A 13,325-nucleotide genomic window follows, 5' to 3' on the forward strand; every position below is an offset into this window, starting at 1 on the left:
TGATATGAACATCGCGACAAGGCACCGGACAGCTGGATTATCCAGAAGATGAAAGCCTGTCTGGGATGTGGTCATTTTACTGTTTTATAGAAAATCGTCGGAGAGGAGTTGTCAGCATTCTGCAAAAAGTAAGACGACTAATAACAAATAACATATGATACAACTACTACCAATAATAATTCAAATAATAATAATAATAATAATAATAATAATAATAATAATAATACACAATAATAATAATACATAATAATAATACATAATACATCGTACATTAATACACATTTTAAAATAATTCATTGTTTGCATGAATTAACAAGTGACCTTAAATGTTTTTCCGACTCAGATGACTTAAAAACGCAGTAACGAACAAAGGGAGACGCGACAAATTTGCAGATTCACTGCGCTTAAAATCGCACCTCATCCCCTAAAGACGCTTCTAATCGGCGCCTCTTGTTTGATTGAGCGTAATTGGTGCGTCAGAGGGGATTTGGGGAATTGGGGAATTGGTTTACAGCGGGACGATATTGTTGTAAATGATCGTCTTTCAGGGAACCTTCTAGTCTGATGTAGTTTTAGGTCAGCGTGGGTCACTTTAATAACGCTTCATCTATTGGTCCATAAGAATGTGCTCTTTACTGTGTGTTCTTTTAAAGTGCAAATCCGCAAGACTTTTTGTTAAAAAAAATCCCATGTATTTTATTTATCTCATATTTATTTAGCTGGTATTTAATAAGAAAAAAAAACAGCCTTTGTATAAAAATAACATAAAAATGTAATATACATCCTCTATATACTTTTAACAAGTGATAGGCAGATGCTGTGAATTTGATAAACCACCGCAGCTAGAAAAAATAAAACAGCAGCGTTGGATGATGAAAAATATCTCCACCAGCTCCAGTGACCAAGAAAACAAAACAAATCCATCGATGAGAGGAAGGAAAACTTTCGAGAGAAAAAAAGGGTTTAATGTGTCTGGCAAAGTTGGAAGCAAACCTTGCTGTTTTTTTAATGGATTTCTGGGATTTTGGCTCGTGTTATTCAGCCAACCGGCAATTTTATGGATTGCCACTTCAGGAAAATTACTTTGGCTTCTGTCTTGTGTTTGCAAAAGGAATTATTTTTAAATGATTAGCACCTGTTTGAGCGTCGGTCTGTGTCTTTGGGTGGGTGAGGAATGTGCCCCGCTGGGGAAGTTTCACACTGCCCATGTGTTGATGTGTTTACGTGAATGTCACACTGTACTAAGCATGCCGACAGACAGCGAACTTCGAATTTTTGATCATTTTGTTTCTTTCCAGTTGTCTTCAGAGAATCAACTGCCCAAAATGATACCTTGACGGCTGCAAACTGCTGTGTCATCCCAAACTCTCCTTACCTACCTTTGCATTCCTTTTGTTAATTTCATTCTCTCATTACTATTTAAATCTTTTTTTGTTCCCCTGTTCTATCACAATGGATAAATAAGACATTCACGCGAGCCACAGTGAGCCTCCTTCCTTCTAGCATCAGTGGTAGCAAGGAATCAAACTGGGTCTAGTCTGAACTCTGTGGCGCCCTCTTCCCTTGCCCTCCCCCCTGACACCTTTCATGGAGCCTCCAGAGCAGGCAGGCTGGGCCCCCTTTTCGGTAGACCCCAACTCTACATCTCTGGACATGCCATCGTCCTACCCCTTTTCATCTTACCCGTACTTCCCCAACATCTCTGCCAACGTGTCCACTCAGAGTGTCCCATTCCAGGGCAGCAGCACACTAGTCACGGCAGTCGTCTCCCTGACGGTCTTCATGGTCGGGCTGACGGGCAACACTCTGGCCATCTACGTGGTGCTGCGCTACGCCAAAATGAAAACCGTCACCAACATTTACATCCTCAACCTGGCTGTGGCCGACGAGCTCTACATAGCGGGGCTCCCTTTCCTCACCACCCAGAACGTGCTCTCCTATTGGCCCTTTGGCTCGTTCCTGTGCCGGGTTGTTATGACAGCGGACTCAATGAACCAGTTCACGTCCATTTTCTGCCTGACGGTGATGTCCATCGATCGCTACCTGGCCGTGGTGCACCCCATCCGCAGCACCAAGTGGCGACACCCCCGCGTGGCCAAGGTAGTGAGTGCAGCGGTGTGGGCCGTGTCCTTTGTGGTGGTGCTGCCTGTAGTAATCTTCTCCGACGTCCAGGTAAACAGAACAGCGCTGATTTTCCATCTACTGACATCCATTTCTTCAAAATGTAGAGTAGGCTTCACATTTCGGCTCTTCTTAATTTAAAGATCAATTGCTGTCTCTGGCCATTGGTAGCCTATTACAGACAGGTCTTGAATTCAGTATCGCAATGTTATACTCTTACATTCTCCTCAGGAAACATTCAACTCATGTAACATGATCTGGCCGGAGCCCAAAAACGTGTGGTCAACAGTGTTCATCCTCTACACCGCCACTCTGGGTTTCTTTGGACCGCTGCTCATCATCTGCCTCTGTTACCTCCTCATCGTTGTCAAGGTGACAGGACACATTGCCAAAAAGAGACAACTTCCCCATCATCATCATCATCATCATCATCATCATCATTCTTCATTGTTATCGTCATTGTCCGTAGACCATCACCGTCATCCTCATCTCACGAGTCATTGTTGCCATTTTTGCCGCACGACGTCGACGATTGTATTGTTGTCAACATCGTCTGCACCTTCCTCGTGTTGATCTTCCTCCTTTTGGCACGGCCTTGCTCCAGGTAAAGTCCTCGGGGGCTCGGGCGGGCTTCACCAAACGCCGCCGCTCCGAGCGCAAGGTGACACGGATGGTGGTGGTGATCGTAGTGGTGTTTGTGCTCTGCTGGCTGCCCTTCTTCATCATCAACATAGTCAACCTGGTGGTCATCATCCCAGAGTCCAGCGCCACGGCCGGGATCTACTTCTTCTCCGTCATTCTGTCCTACGCCAACTCCTGTGCCAATCCCCTGCTGTACGGCTTTCTCTCCGACAACTTCAAGCAAAGCTTTCGGAAGGTAGGACAGGTTTTAGGGTCAATGTTTTGAAGTGCTCTACGGCACTTCCTCGCAGAAACGATTGCACTCAGACATTGAGCTGGATCCTTGCCGGTGGGATGTAAATTAGTTACTAATATGAAATAAATAAAAACTAAAATAATCGTAATTTCCAGGCACTGCAGAAGGACGTGTGTGCTCAAGTGTCCAAGCAGCCACCTGGCATTCAGTTCAATTCACGGTATCACTTCACAGTCTGAATAAACAATATCTAGGAAAATGAAGTAGGTAATGGGGCGGTTGATGTGCCCTTCAAATAATATCATGATATATGAAAGCTGATTAACTACGGTTTAGAGACTCACATTATGTCCTTGAAAAGAGAAAAGTGCTGCTTGGGGAAGTTGCTTGTTTAGTTAACCCGGTGCAGTAACTTCACCAAAGCCTTTGGGGATTAATATAGTGTTTATTTAAAGTGTTTATCTTATGTAATAGGAGCAATTGTTTATCCCTGAAGCTTTTTATATTCCTTGCGCTTGCATGGGTGTCTCTAATTTATGTGATGGAAATTGTTAGTATTTCCTTCTTTTCTGGCGACAGTAATTTTTTCGCATAGAATAGTTTTCCTTCTACACCACAGAAATAGCCCATATTTCACCCCTGTGAATCATCCAAACTACTTAGATCACAATATGATATAATTGAAAATTCAAACTTGACAACAATAGTTATGTTTAAAAATATATCATACACATAGTATCGACTCCCACCGTGCCGCCTCTTCTCTCGGCCTGTGCAGGTTCTGTGCGTGAGAAGTTTAAAGTGTTGTTTGAAGACCAACGGAGTGGAGGACGGGGACCCCAGCGCCCCGCGCACAGAGAAAACCATTACACACAACTGCTCCTTCCTGTCCCCGGGGAACCAGGCGTACCACGACCCCCCGTGCGGCCAGGTACGTACCCGAGACGCAGACAGGGAGAAGTTCCCGCTGATAAATTCCCTCTGTTACGAGACCCCGAATGAGGATTTGAGAAGCGTTTGTTCTTCTGGCACTGAGACGCCGCAGGGGTCACTTCGTCATTACGCAGTTTGATGGAAACCACCTGTTTTTGCTATTTCTTCCCCATCTAGGGGAAGGAAAGTAATGGATGTGAGTGTGTATGAAATAATGATTAATTGGGAGCAGAGCTTATTACTCCCAAATGGCCGGTCAAATGGTACAACAACAAGAACAGGCACAGACACAGAAAGGGGAAGGCCCAGGGGAAGAAAGCAGTGCCCACTGGAGTGAGGAATTAATGTTCGCTGGGGAATTTTAAATAGTCTAAATGAAAAAATGCATCTAGAGGGATAGGTGAAGGACAGGGAGTCCTCAAAATAGTCCCAACAAAAAGTATGTAACTTGCAATTCAAAAAAATGTGTTGAATAAAGCAAAGATTGGGTCAAAGGAAATGAACATAATGAAGGTCCTTTAACCAAGCTTTCCTTGTCCAGCACATTTATTTTAACAGACAGGCTGGGCTGTCAGAAGATGACAGATGAATGCAAATCCAAAAGAAAAAGGTAATCTCATGAGCAGGCTCTCCAGAGTTGCAGACGGTGAAACACAGAGAGTGGCAGGTGTGAAGGTAAATGTGCTGCAGAACCCGAGAGCTTGCAGAATGGGATGTTTGAACCTGCAGATCAAAATCTGAAGTTGCATATTGAAGTTTTAATTCCCATAAAACATTCACACAACCGGTGTTCTGAATTTGAAGTGATAGAGAAGGCACGGTAAGTCCCGACCAATCACAAGGTGGGAGTTTTTTTTCTGCGCCGATCAAAGCCCTGGACACCGGGAATATCCATCTTTTATATGGCAAAACCAATCAATCAGAAATTAGTAAAACATTATTTCGATGTGGCATTTTTATGATTGTCTGCATCGCCGAAGACAAAATAAAATACTTTTTATTTTTGCAATTTGGGGTGAAGGATGGACACTTGGCGTTGGAGGGGCATCGCCTCCCTGTGCCCATGCCTAGAAACGGCCCTGGAGGGTGACAGAATATAAATAACGCTAAATTAGCAACAAAGGCAGCTCTTAAACCAAGACTTTGAACAAGACAAGCTACAAAAATAGTTTAGACAAGCCGTAAAGCCGTCCATCGAAACAAAGGTCTGTCGAGCTTTATGCTTCCCAATTGGTTATCTGAACTAAAATCAAAGAAAACAATTATAAACCAGCCATGTGGCCAAAGAGAACATGACAACAGGAGCCAATCACACGGATGTTTCTGTGCATTCGACACTGACAAAGAGACAGAAGTAGGAGCACGTGTCGCGGTATCCACCGCAGTCACCAAGGGTACACATCAGTCCATCCTGAGGCGCAGAGGGGCAAGAAGGTGTGTGAGAACAAAAAGGAATGTATACAGATCTACACACCCACACATTTACATCCCACACTTGCTCCGGCTCCAAGTGCTCGAATGTTGTGTCCAAACCGACAATTTGCAACAGGATTGTGAGAGTGACAAATAAGCTTTTAAGGGTCGCTCAGCTATCATCCACGGTTATGAAAACAACGCCTCATGGACGACATTGAGGTAATGGGTCATTATCACGGCGGATATTTTGACATGTATCTGCAATATGTATTTCAACATAGCCAAGGTTATCATAATATTTTACATATTTTTACATATTGAGGCGTTAACGTGCACCAGCATGGACCCATCGTTATGATGTAGTAGTATTGTAGGACTGCGCCTTTGAAATCGTGTGTGCTGAAACGACCTGGGGAGGGGACCAGGATACTACATTGAATGGCAAAACAATGTCATAAGCACCGTTGCAAGGCTATATTCACACTACTCTGAAAACATGTGCATCTTGCTTTTTTATTTTCTGGATGCCATTTATGTAGCCAGGCGAGCTTAGGCCTACTTCTTTTAGCAATGGAAAACACATACAGCCACCGGTCGCTTAACGGCACTGCACAGAGGTACCGACTGATCTGACGATAACTGTAATTTTCAGGCACAAACAGAACCTGACAGGGCATAGTGGTGCACTTTTTGACTGATGAAATGAATTCATATGAACATTTTCTTTATTTAGTACAAATTTTCAAGATTATAAAATAGTAAAACAAAATAAAATAACGATAATCGAAAAATGTCGGGATATCACACATATTTTTTGTTTTATTTTGTCATAGCCAGGGAGCCAATGGGGGGGTTTGCCTACCCCCAGAATAGGTGAATACGCTGCTCTTGAACAAGCAGTGGGAGGCAAATTCACCCTTGCTCTCAAACAAATCAAAAGACAAGGTTTCATTGTGGGTTTATTGAAATGGAAAAATGAATTGTGAATTTCGGCTTTTTTTCTTTAATTATTGATCGTATATCGCAAAGTGGTTCAAATTATCTGACAAATACGATGATAAGATTTCAGCTGGCATCACTGATGTCGAAAGGTCTGCTGTGAAAAGGGTTCAAGGGTTTTCCTTCTCATTAATGAACTCACAAACTCACACGTGGTTGTACACACACACAGACACACACACACACACACACACACACACACACACACACACCTGAGGTGGGGCTATCTCCTGTTTCTGCAGGGCGATGATTCGGAGCCCACTGGAAGGGCCGATCCAGAGGTGGAGCTGAGCCCCTGGGGGCCGACAGTGATCGGACAGACCTCTCTTTAAACTTTTCTCTCTTTCCTTTTTAAATCACTCACCTTCCATTACAAATTCATTTGCACTCTTCTGCCGCTCATTTTCTTCTTCTCCTCTCACTTTGAACTCTTCCTCGCCTTTTTTTTTTTTTTTTTGCTTCCATTCCCCTCTGCCTTTACTGACCTTCCTCCCTGGTGGTCAACGATTTCTCTCTGCCTCCGTCTCCTCTGTCCGCTGCCTTCTGAAGGTCTCTCCTCACCCTCTAGCCTCGCCCGCCTCTCGCACGGCAGCCGACCTGCACCGCTCTCCCCCACGCTCTCCCTCCCCTGGCCAGGGGCCGAGCGCCCCCGCGGTGACCTCTGCAGACCCCTTCCTTCTAGCCTCCTCGGCGGCAGCGACGGCAGAGCCGCCCGTCTCGGCTTCCTCCTCCCTCTGCGACAGCCCCGCAGTTGCCATGACTGTTGGACTGTGAGATCTGGCAGTTCTGGGAAAACCGGAAAGAGGGGAGGGCGGGTGGCAAGGGGGAAAGAGGGGGGCGATCCCTGTCATAAATGGGGAATTCAGCGGGTGTGCCCTGAAACGCACGTACATGATCATTATGTGTTTATTCTTATTTCTGTTCCAATATTTTGTGTCTTTAGATTTCACTTCATAGGGTCAAAGCTAGAGATGGAAATTAATCAACCTGACAATTTTATTTTCTATTGCTTCCCATCTTCTTTTTTCCCCCACCAGCCAGATAAGTGCCTTTTCAACCGAGATTTGTCAAAATTGCCCCGCGTTCTGAGATGACAAAACCACACTTCACACTTTTAGACGCTCTCCTCTCTCACATTCGACACTTGAAACGGCCGGCATAAACAATTCAGAGTGGGTAAAGAAGTCTAGACTCATAAAGCCCGGTCGGTGCGTTTTTAACTTGGTGTTAACACGAACGCTGAGGAACGTCAATCCATGTGAGTGCTGCATAGCACACATTACTTTCAGGGTTTCCTTTCCTTTCCCTGCTCGGTCTCTCACACCTCGATGGGTAAATTTTGCTGTACGAATTTGTTATCCATGCATGTTCTTGGAAAAAGTGCGCTGTGGTTTACTCATTATACAGTTTGTTTATTTATAAATTCTATATTTTGTGGTAGTTTTGTGCTGGCTTGTCAGTAGAAACAGTGAGGTGACGGCGGGTCGCCAGTGCAGTGGAAAAGTTAATCTTTATGTTTGACTGACATGACATGCTGCTACCTTTGTGTTATGGTTATGTGTGTGTGTGTGTGTGTGTGTGTGTGTGTGTGTGTGTGTGTGTGTGTGTGTGTGTGTGTGTGTGTGTGTGCGCGTGTGTGTGTCTATATGTGCAAACATGATTGTGTTTATTGTATTCATTCATTTCAGAATCTATGATGTGACCAAATGTTGAAATCGTTCCTCACAATCCACGGCTCCGAGCATTACATCTGTCTCCGTGCTTTGCTCAACAGTGCTACATGTTTATTATTCATTGACTATTGGGAATCAAAATGAATCTGGCAAGGTCGCTCAGCCTCTCTACCTTTGACTTTAATCCCTCTAACCTCTGCATTTGGTCGTTTTTGCCTGAGCTGGAACCTCCACTGTATGTTTCATTTTCGAAAAGGTTCTGTGCTCGATTGAATGTCAGTTGGAAGGCAGTACAACATCCTATTTTTTGGAGAAGATTATGTAATATATTTTTATTATCCTATACAACTATCCCAATTAGAAATCTTTACCAAAGTTATACAACAACCACACGGCCAGTCAACCAGCCCCTAATCACACATTGATCTGGATGTACAAGACATTTGACATGAGGGAATACTAAATATAGATTTCTGGTAGTCGGGCTCAGCGTATAAGTTCCCTTCTTTCGATTTGGGTAAAGGTTGAAGGTAAATGTAATTATAACGTTTATTGCGTTTTCATATTTTTTACAACGTGACAAAAAGAAAGTACAATGTACAAGAAATGTACATAAGCATCCCCGTGCCACCCCCCCCCCCCCCCCCCCCCCCCCCCCCCGTCCCCAGGACAGAGGCAAACCGAAAACAGCATTGACAATCAGAGAATAATAAAAAACACATAAATGAGTAGAAAGTCCTAGGGGAAAAACAACAAATAAATAAATTAATGAAAATTATTATAATGGGTTTTTTTTTTTAAATGGTCAGTGTTATTATGAGTGAAAGCAACGCCGTCGGGTGAACATCTTGAGCAAAATGTGAAAAGCAATCGCAAACGGGACAAAAATGTGATTTAAGGTATTCATCATCGAGGCTTTGAAACCGACAAAGGAAATGTATTCACATATGATTATTAGGTTCGTCAATGTTGTTCAGGTGCAATCTGATGTCTGTGTGGAATAAAAAATTACGTGAGCAGAACATTTGCCTCGACTTCTCTCCTGTGTCTCTCCCACGTGCCTACGCGCCCACACACATGAGGTGCAGGCGGGGGGCCCTACGCAAAGGCTTTCAAGATAAAAGTTTTTGAAATTTTCTCCTGTTTTTTCCTTCCCCGAGTAAAAAGGTCCTGGAGATCTCGGGGCCGGCGTCTCCGGATTTGTATTCCAGCATACCGCTGTGGCGTCTGAATTCACCCACGAGCCGCCACACCTCCATATCCTCGACCCCCGAATGACTGTGGTGGGTTGTTCAGGGCGGGCGGCTCTCGATCGCTGCGCCCTGACCCGGCACCGGTCCGTGCAACACCGGCTGCAGAGTTTGAGCCGAAGCGCTGGGCCAAACCAGAAGAGGAGTTTTCAGTTCACTGTACATATGAACCAGTTTGGTGCTGCGGGGTCCCGCGCAAGTCAAGCGCCAGGTCTATTTCGCTGCGTGAGGTTCTTGAAGCGTGGAGTTGAGGGTGAGCCCAAGTCGCGCTGTGATCCCCCAAATTCTTCATATATGGCCACTAAAGACAACAAGGAGAGGTGTGCGCCCCAAATTCTGTTGTTTTTGTTGCAAGCAAGGTGGCGATCTTACGTTAGTTACGTCAGGTGGAAAGGCCTTGCGTAAACGTTCTAGAAACGATCCAGGTCCATGGGTTTAAGCTCTTACCCGCGCGGCTCTCCTTATAATCACTTCTAGTCAGACTCATCGCTCTTGTTCCGCGTCCGCTCGCTGTGACAGTACATAATTTCTCTCGTTTTCTCCTCTTTGGCGCTCTCATGCTCCGTCTGCTTCATTAAATTGCATTAGAGTTCTAAACGTGACACATCCATTCAGTCGTGCGCTGCTCTGGATATAGATTCGCCTCCGCGGCTTCACCAGCCTTTTACTTTTTAATTCCACCATTGTGTTTTTAGATGGTGGAGATGATAAGTGTGAAGGGACGCGTGTTCTTCCCCTGCAAATAGGCCTTGTTTATGACTCATGTACTCGGGAGTGCAGTGTATCCACGCGCGAGTGTGTATGTGTTTGTTTGTGTGTGTGTGTGTGTGTGTGTGTGTGTGTGTGTGTGTGTGTGTGTGTGTGTGTGTGTGTGTGTGTGTGTCTTTAGCTGTGAAAGGGAACTACGTTAACAAACTGTATCTGCTGGTTATTAACATGGGACTCACACACACACAAACACACACACACACACACACACACACACACACACAGACACACACACACACACACACACACAATGACTGACTGGTGGAAAGACGAGGCAAGAGGACTTCAGTCTTTCCTTGAAGAGGATGGCTACACAGGTAGACAGTGTGATAGAAAATACAATAATTGATACTTGTGATAGGAAATGTGATAATTGATACTTTATATGCTTGATATAACAAATCCTAGTTATAAATGTATTCAGCTCCACGGCCGATATCGCAAAACGGATATTCTGGGGCTTGCTGCTTCTCGGAATTTCCCGAACATAATGTTCTAACAACCTCCTAGTTTGTTAAATGTCAAACTTGTGTCACAAAGCAATGTTCCGCCCTCTTATCTCTAAAAAAAGCCTCCCTTGGACAGTCCGTCAGAGAGAGCGGCGGCTACGCTCCTTTGAAGCGTACGCTGTGTTGTTTTTTCCCCCCCCTCTCCTATTTTGAAAAGTACATTTTTGTTAACGAAGATCTCAGTCCATTTCGAAGGGCAAAGATTTATCTGACCGACCGCGGCATCAAACGTTTCTTCGGCAACAGCCGGCGGAGCAAACAACCCGACGGGGAGAAGGCAAGGCGAGGCGGTTGCGTACGCAGGCGGTCAGGGGATGATAGGGAAAACAGTCCGGCAGGGAAGAAGGGCGAAGGCGATCAAAAATACCAGGAGACCGAGAGACGAGGAAATAACGCCGGAACACTTGACCCACGGTACAAAGACAAACTGACACAGAGAGTGGGGATCACAGCGACTAACTACACAAGGGAGGGGAGGTAAACAAGGGACATGTACATGTGTGTGTGTGTGTGTGTGTGTGTGTGTGTGTCTTCGCGCGCCTGTGTGTGTATCTGTGTGTGCGTGTGTTTGTGTAGCGCAGATAAATGGAAAATGCATGTAAGCCCCATAAGCATTTCCTTCAGGAGGCACAAATGCGCAGCAAGCAAAGCTCATTTCAACAAGCCGAGTTGACTTCTGTGAATTAATCACAGGCCCGATTCTTCAAGTAAAATTTTATTTCGGGACCGAAAGAGACGGAGGAAGGCAAGCGGGAACACACACCGACTCTGCATTATGGGATCCAGACACAACGCATCCAATGAAATCAGTCCCGCTCAAGCAGCTGCACAGGACTTACTGCACAGTCCTACACAGATGATGCTGCAAAAACAAATGCAACTCTAATAATAATAATAATAATAATAATAATAATAATAATAATAATAATAATAATAATAATAATAATAATAATGATCATCATCATCCACATCATCATTCACATCTGCCTCCACCCTGCATTCTGCAAGCACCAATTCCCGTCCAAGGGAGAAAACCTGACGAGTTGCCTGACGTCTTTTCTTTGCTGCCTTGTCTCTGGGGTCTCATTTAAGTGACAGCCCGAGAACCAGGTGAGGAGGCAGCGCATGTCGTCAGTCAAATAAAAAAAAAAGAATATATATATATTTTGGAGAGCATCCTCTTCCACAAAAACAAGATCCATTGCAGTGGCGGAACGTTAATGAGGCAAGGTTTTCCGCGCTGGTTGTTCTCGCAAAAAAAAAAATATATGCTTGTTATTACCAGCCACTTGTACCACCCAAACAGACCATCTCGCAAAGGCATTCCAGCTAAATGAAGCCACGACTGGCCAGAAAGGCATACAGCGAGACCAACTTATCAAGAACTTTATATCACCCTGCCAAGACAGTTTTGTATATACTATGAAAAAATATTGTTCCACTGAACAGTCTTTCCAGGAGAGAGAAGCAGAGATCGTGCAAAGCCGGTGAATTGAATGCCAGCCACGGGCAGAGAGGTGGTGATTGTATTGGCTATTAGAGCTGTACAGTATATCCTCTAGGCCAGCGATTCCCAACCGATGGGCCGCGGGTATTGCAAGGGGGAGGCCAAATCATAGACAAAACACATCGATTTTATCGAAAAAATAAATACAAAATTATTGATTACAAAAACGTTTTTAAATGTAAAAAAAAAAAAAATCATTCATGGTATTTTTTCTTCCAAACCTTCAACATTGCATCATCACTGATAGATAGGAAGCTATGGTAGGGCGTACGAGGTCCAAGTCACCCACAAGCGACGTCCCGGCGGCACAGTCCCCGCCTGTCAACCAAAAAAAGAAAGGTTCGGAGAAAGTATAGCGCTGAATATTTATCGTTGGGATTTTTTTGGACGGGCGTCGCCGCTGTGCGTGGTGTGTTCCGAGATTTCACCAAACGCACCTCTGAAGCCATTTAAACTGCACCGTCACCTCGAGACAAAACACCAACGGGACAAGTCCAAGCCGCTTGGATTCTTCGATAATATACTCAAGGAGCATCAGGGCAAGTAGAAAGTCATTCAAACGTCACGTATGGGCATTGAGAACGCAGAGGCAGCGGAAGCGTCCTATCGGTTCGCCCGACTCATAGCCAAGCCTGGTAAGGTTTAATTCTTCCTGCCACAAAAGAGATGGTGTGGGTGATGCTGGGAGAGAAGGCGTGCGAGCCAAACAACCTCATCTCATTGTCTGATAAGTCAGTCAGACGCAGGATTGACGAGACGGCAATCTCTGCTCTGACTGCTGATAACCAGCGTACGAGAGAGTCGTTTCTATGGAAAATGGATAAGAGGGCCAGGCGAGTCGAGCGGTCAAACTCTTGACTCGTTTGAGAATCTGTCGGGTTTCTTGACCAAGGAAGAAATGCGGCTTCCCGTCACCGTGATCAGTCGTGTCAAAGAGCGCCTGCGTGGTTTGAGGACCGAGCTGCGCGAATACTTCCCCATCCCAGATGTGCAGTGCAGCTGGATCTGAAACCTCCTTCGCCAGCCACGGTGACCACACCCTCGCAGGCCTGAGCGTAAAAGAGAAGGAGGCTCTTGTGGATCTCTCCTGCGACAGCGCGTTGAAACTGTCTTTCTCACAGAAGTACCTGATAAGTACCCGCTTCATGTCGCTTCTGAGTATCCCGATCTGCCCGACAGAGCCTTGCGATTCCTGATGCCTTTCCCGACGACGTATCTCTGTGAGACTGTGGCTTTTCGGCGCTTGTGGCATTGAAGACGACATACAGGAAT

At 45.1% G+C, this 13,325-nt stretch overlaps 1 protein-coding gene across 1 annotated transcript; it reads left to right on the forward strand.

Moving 5' to 3' along the window:
• Positions 1-1,587: 1,587 nt before the first annotated feature.
• LOC307229407 (somatostatin-like receptor.1) lies at positions 1,588-9,297 on the forward strand (the record flags this gene model as incomplete). The annotated part of the gene is made up of 6 exons (XM_079999407.1): positions 1,588-2,172; positions 2,353-2,493; positions 2,726-2,998; positions 3,777-3,929; positions 6,896-7,116; positions 9,180-9,297. The coding sequence occupies 6 exons, from the start codon at positions 1,588-1,590 to the stop codon at positions 9,295-9,297; spliced, it is 1,491 nt and encodes a 496-aa protein (XP_079855533.1).
• Positions 9,298-13,325: the final 4,028 nt, after the last annotated feature.

Source organism: Zeus faber (assembly GCF_960531495.2).
Source record: "Zeus faber genome assembly, chromosome: 4".
NCBI lineage: Eukaryota > Metazoa > Chordata > Actinopteri > Zeiformes > Zeidae > Zeus > Zeus faber.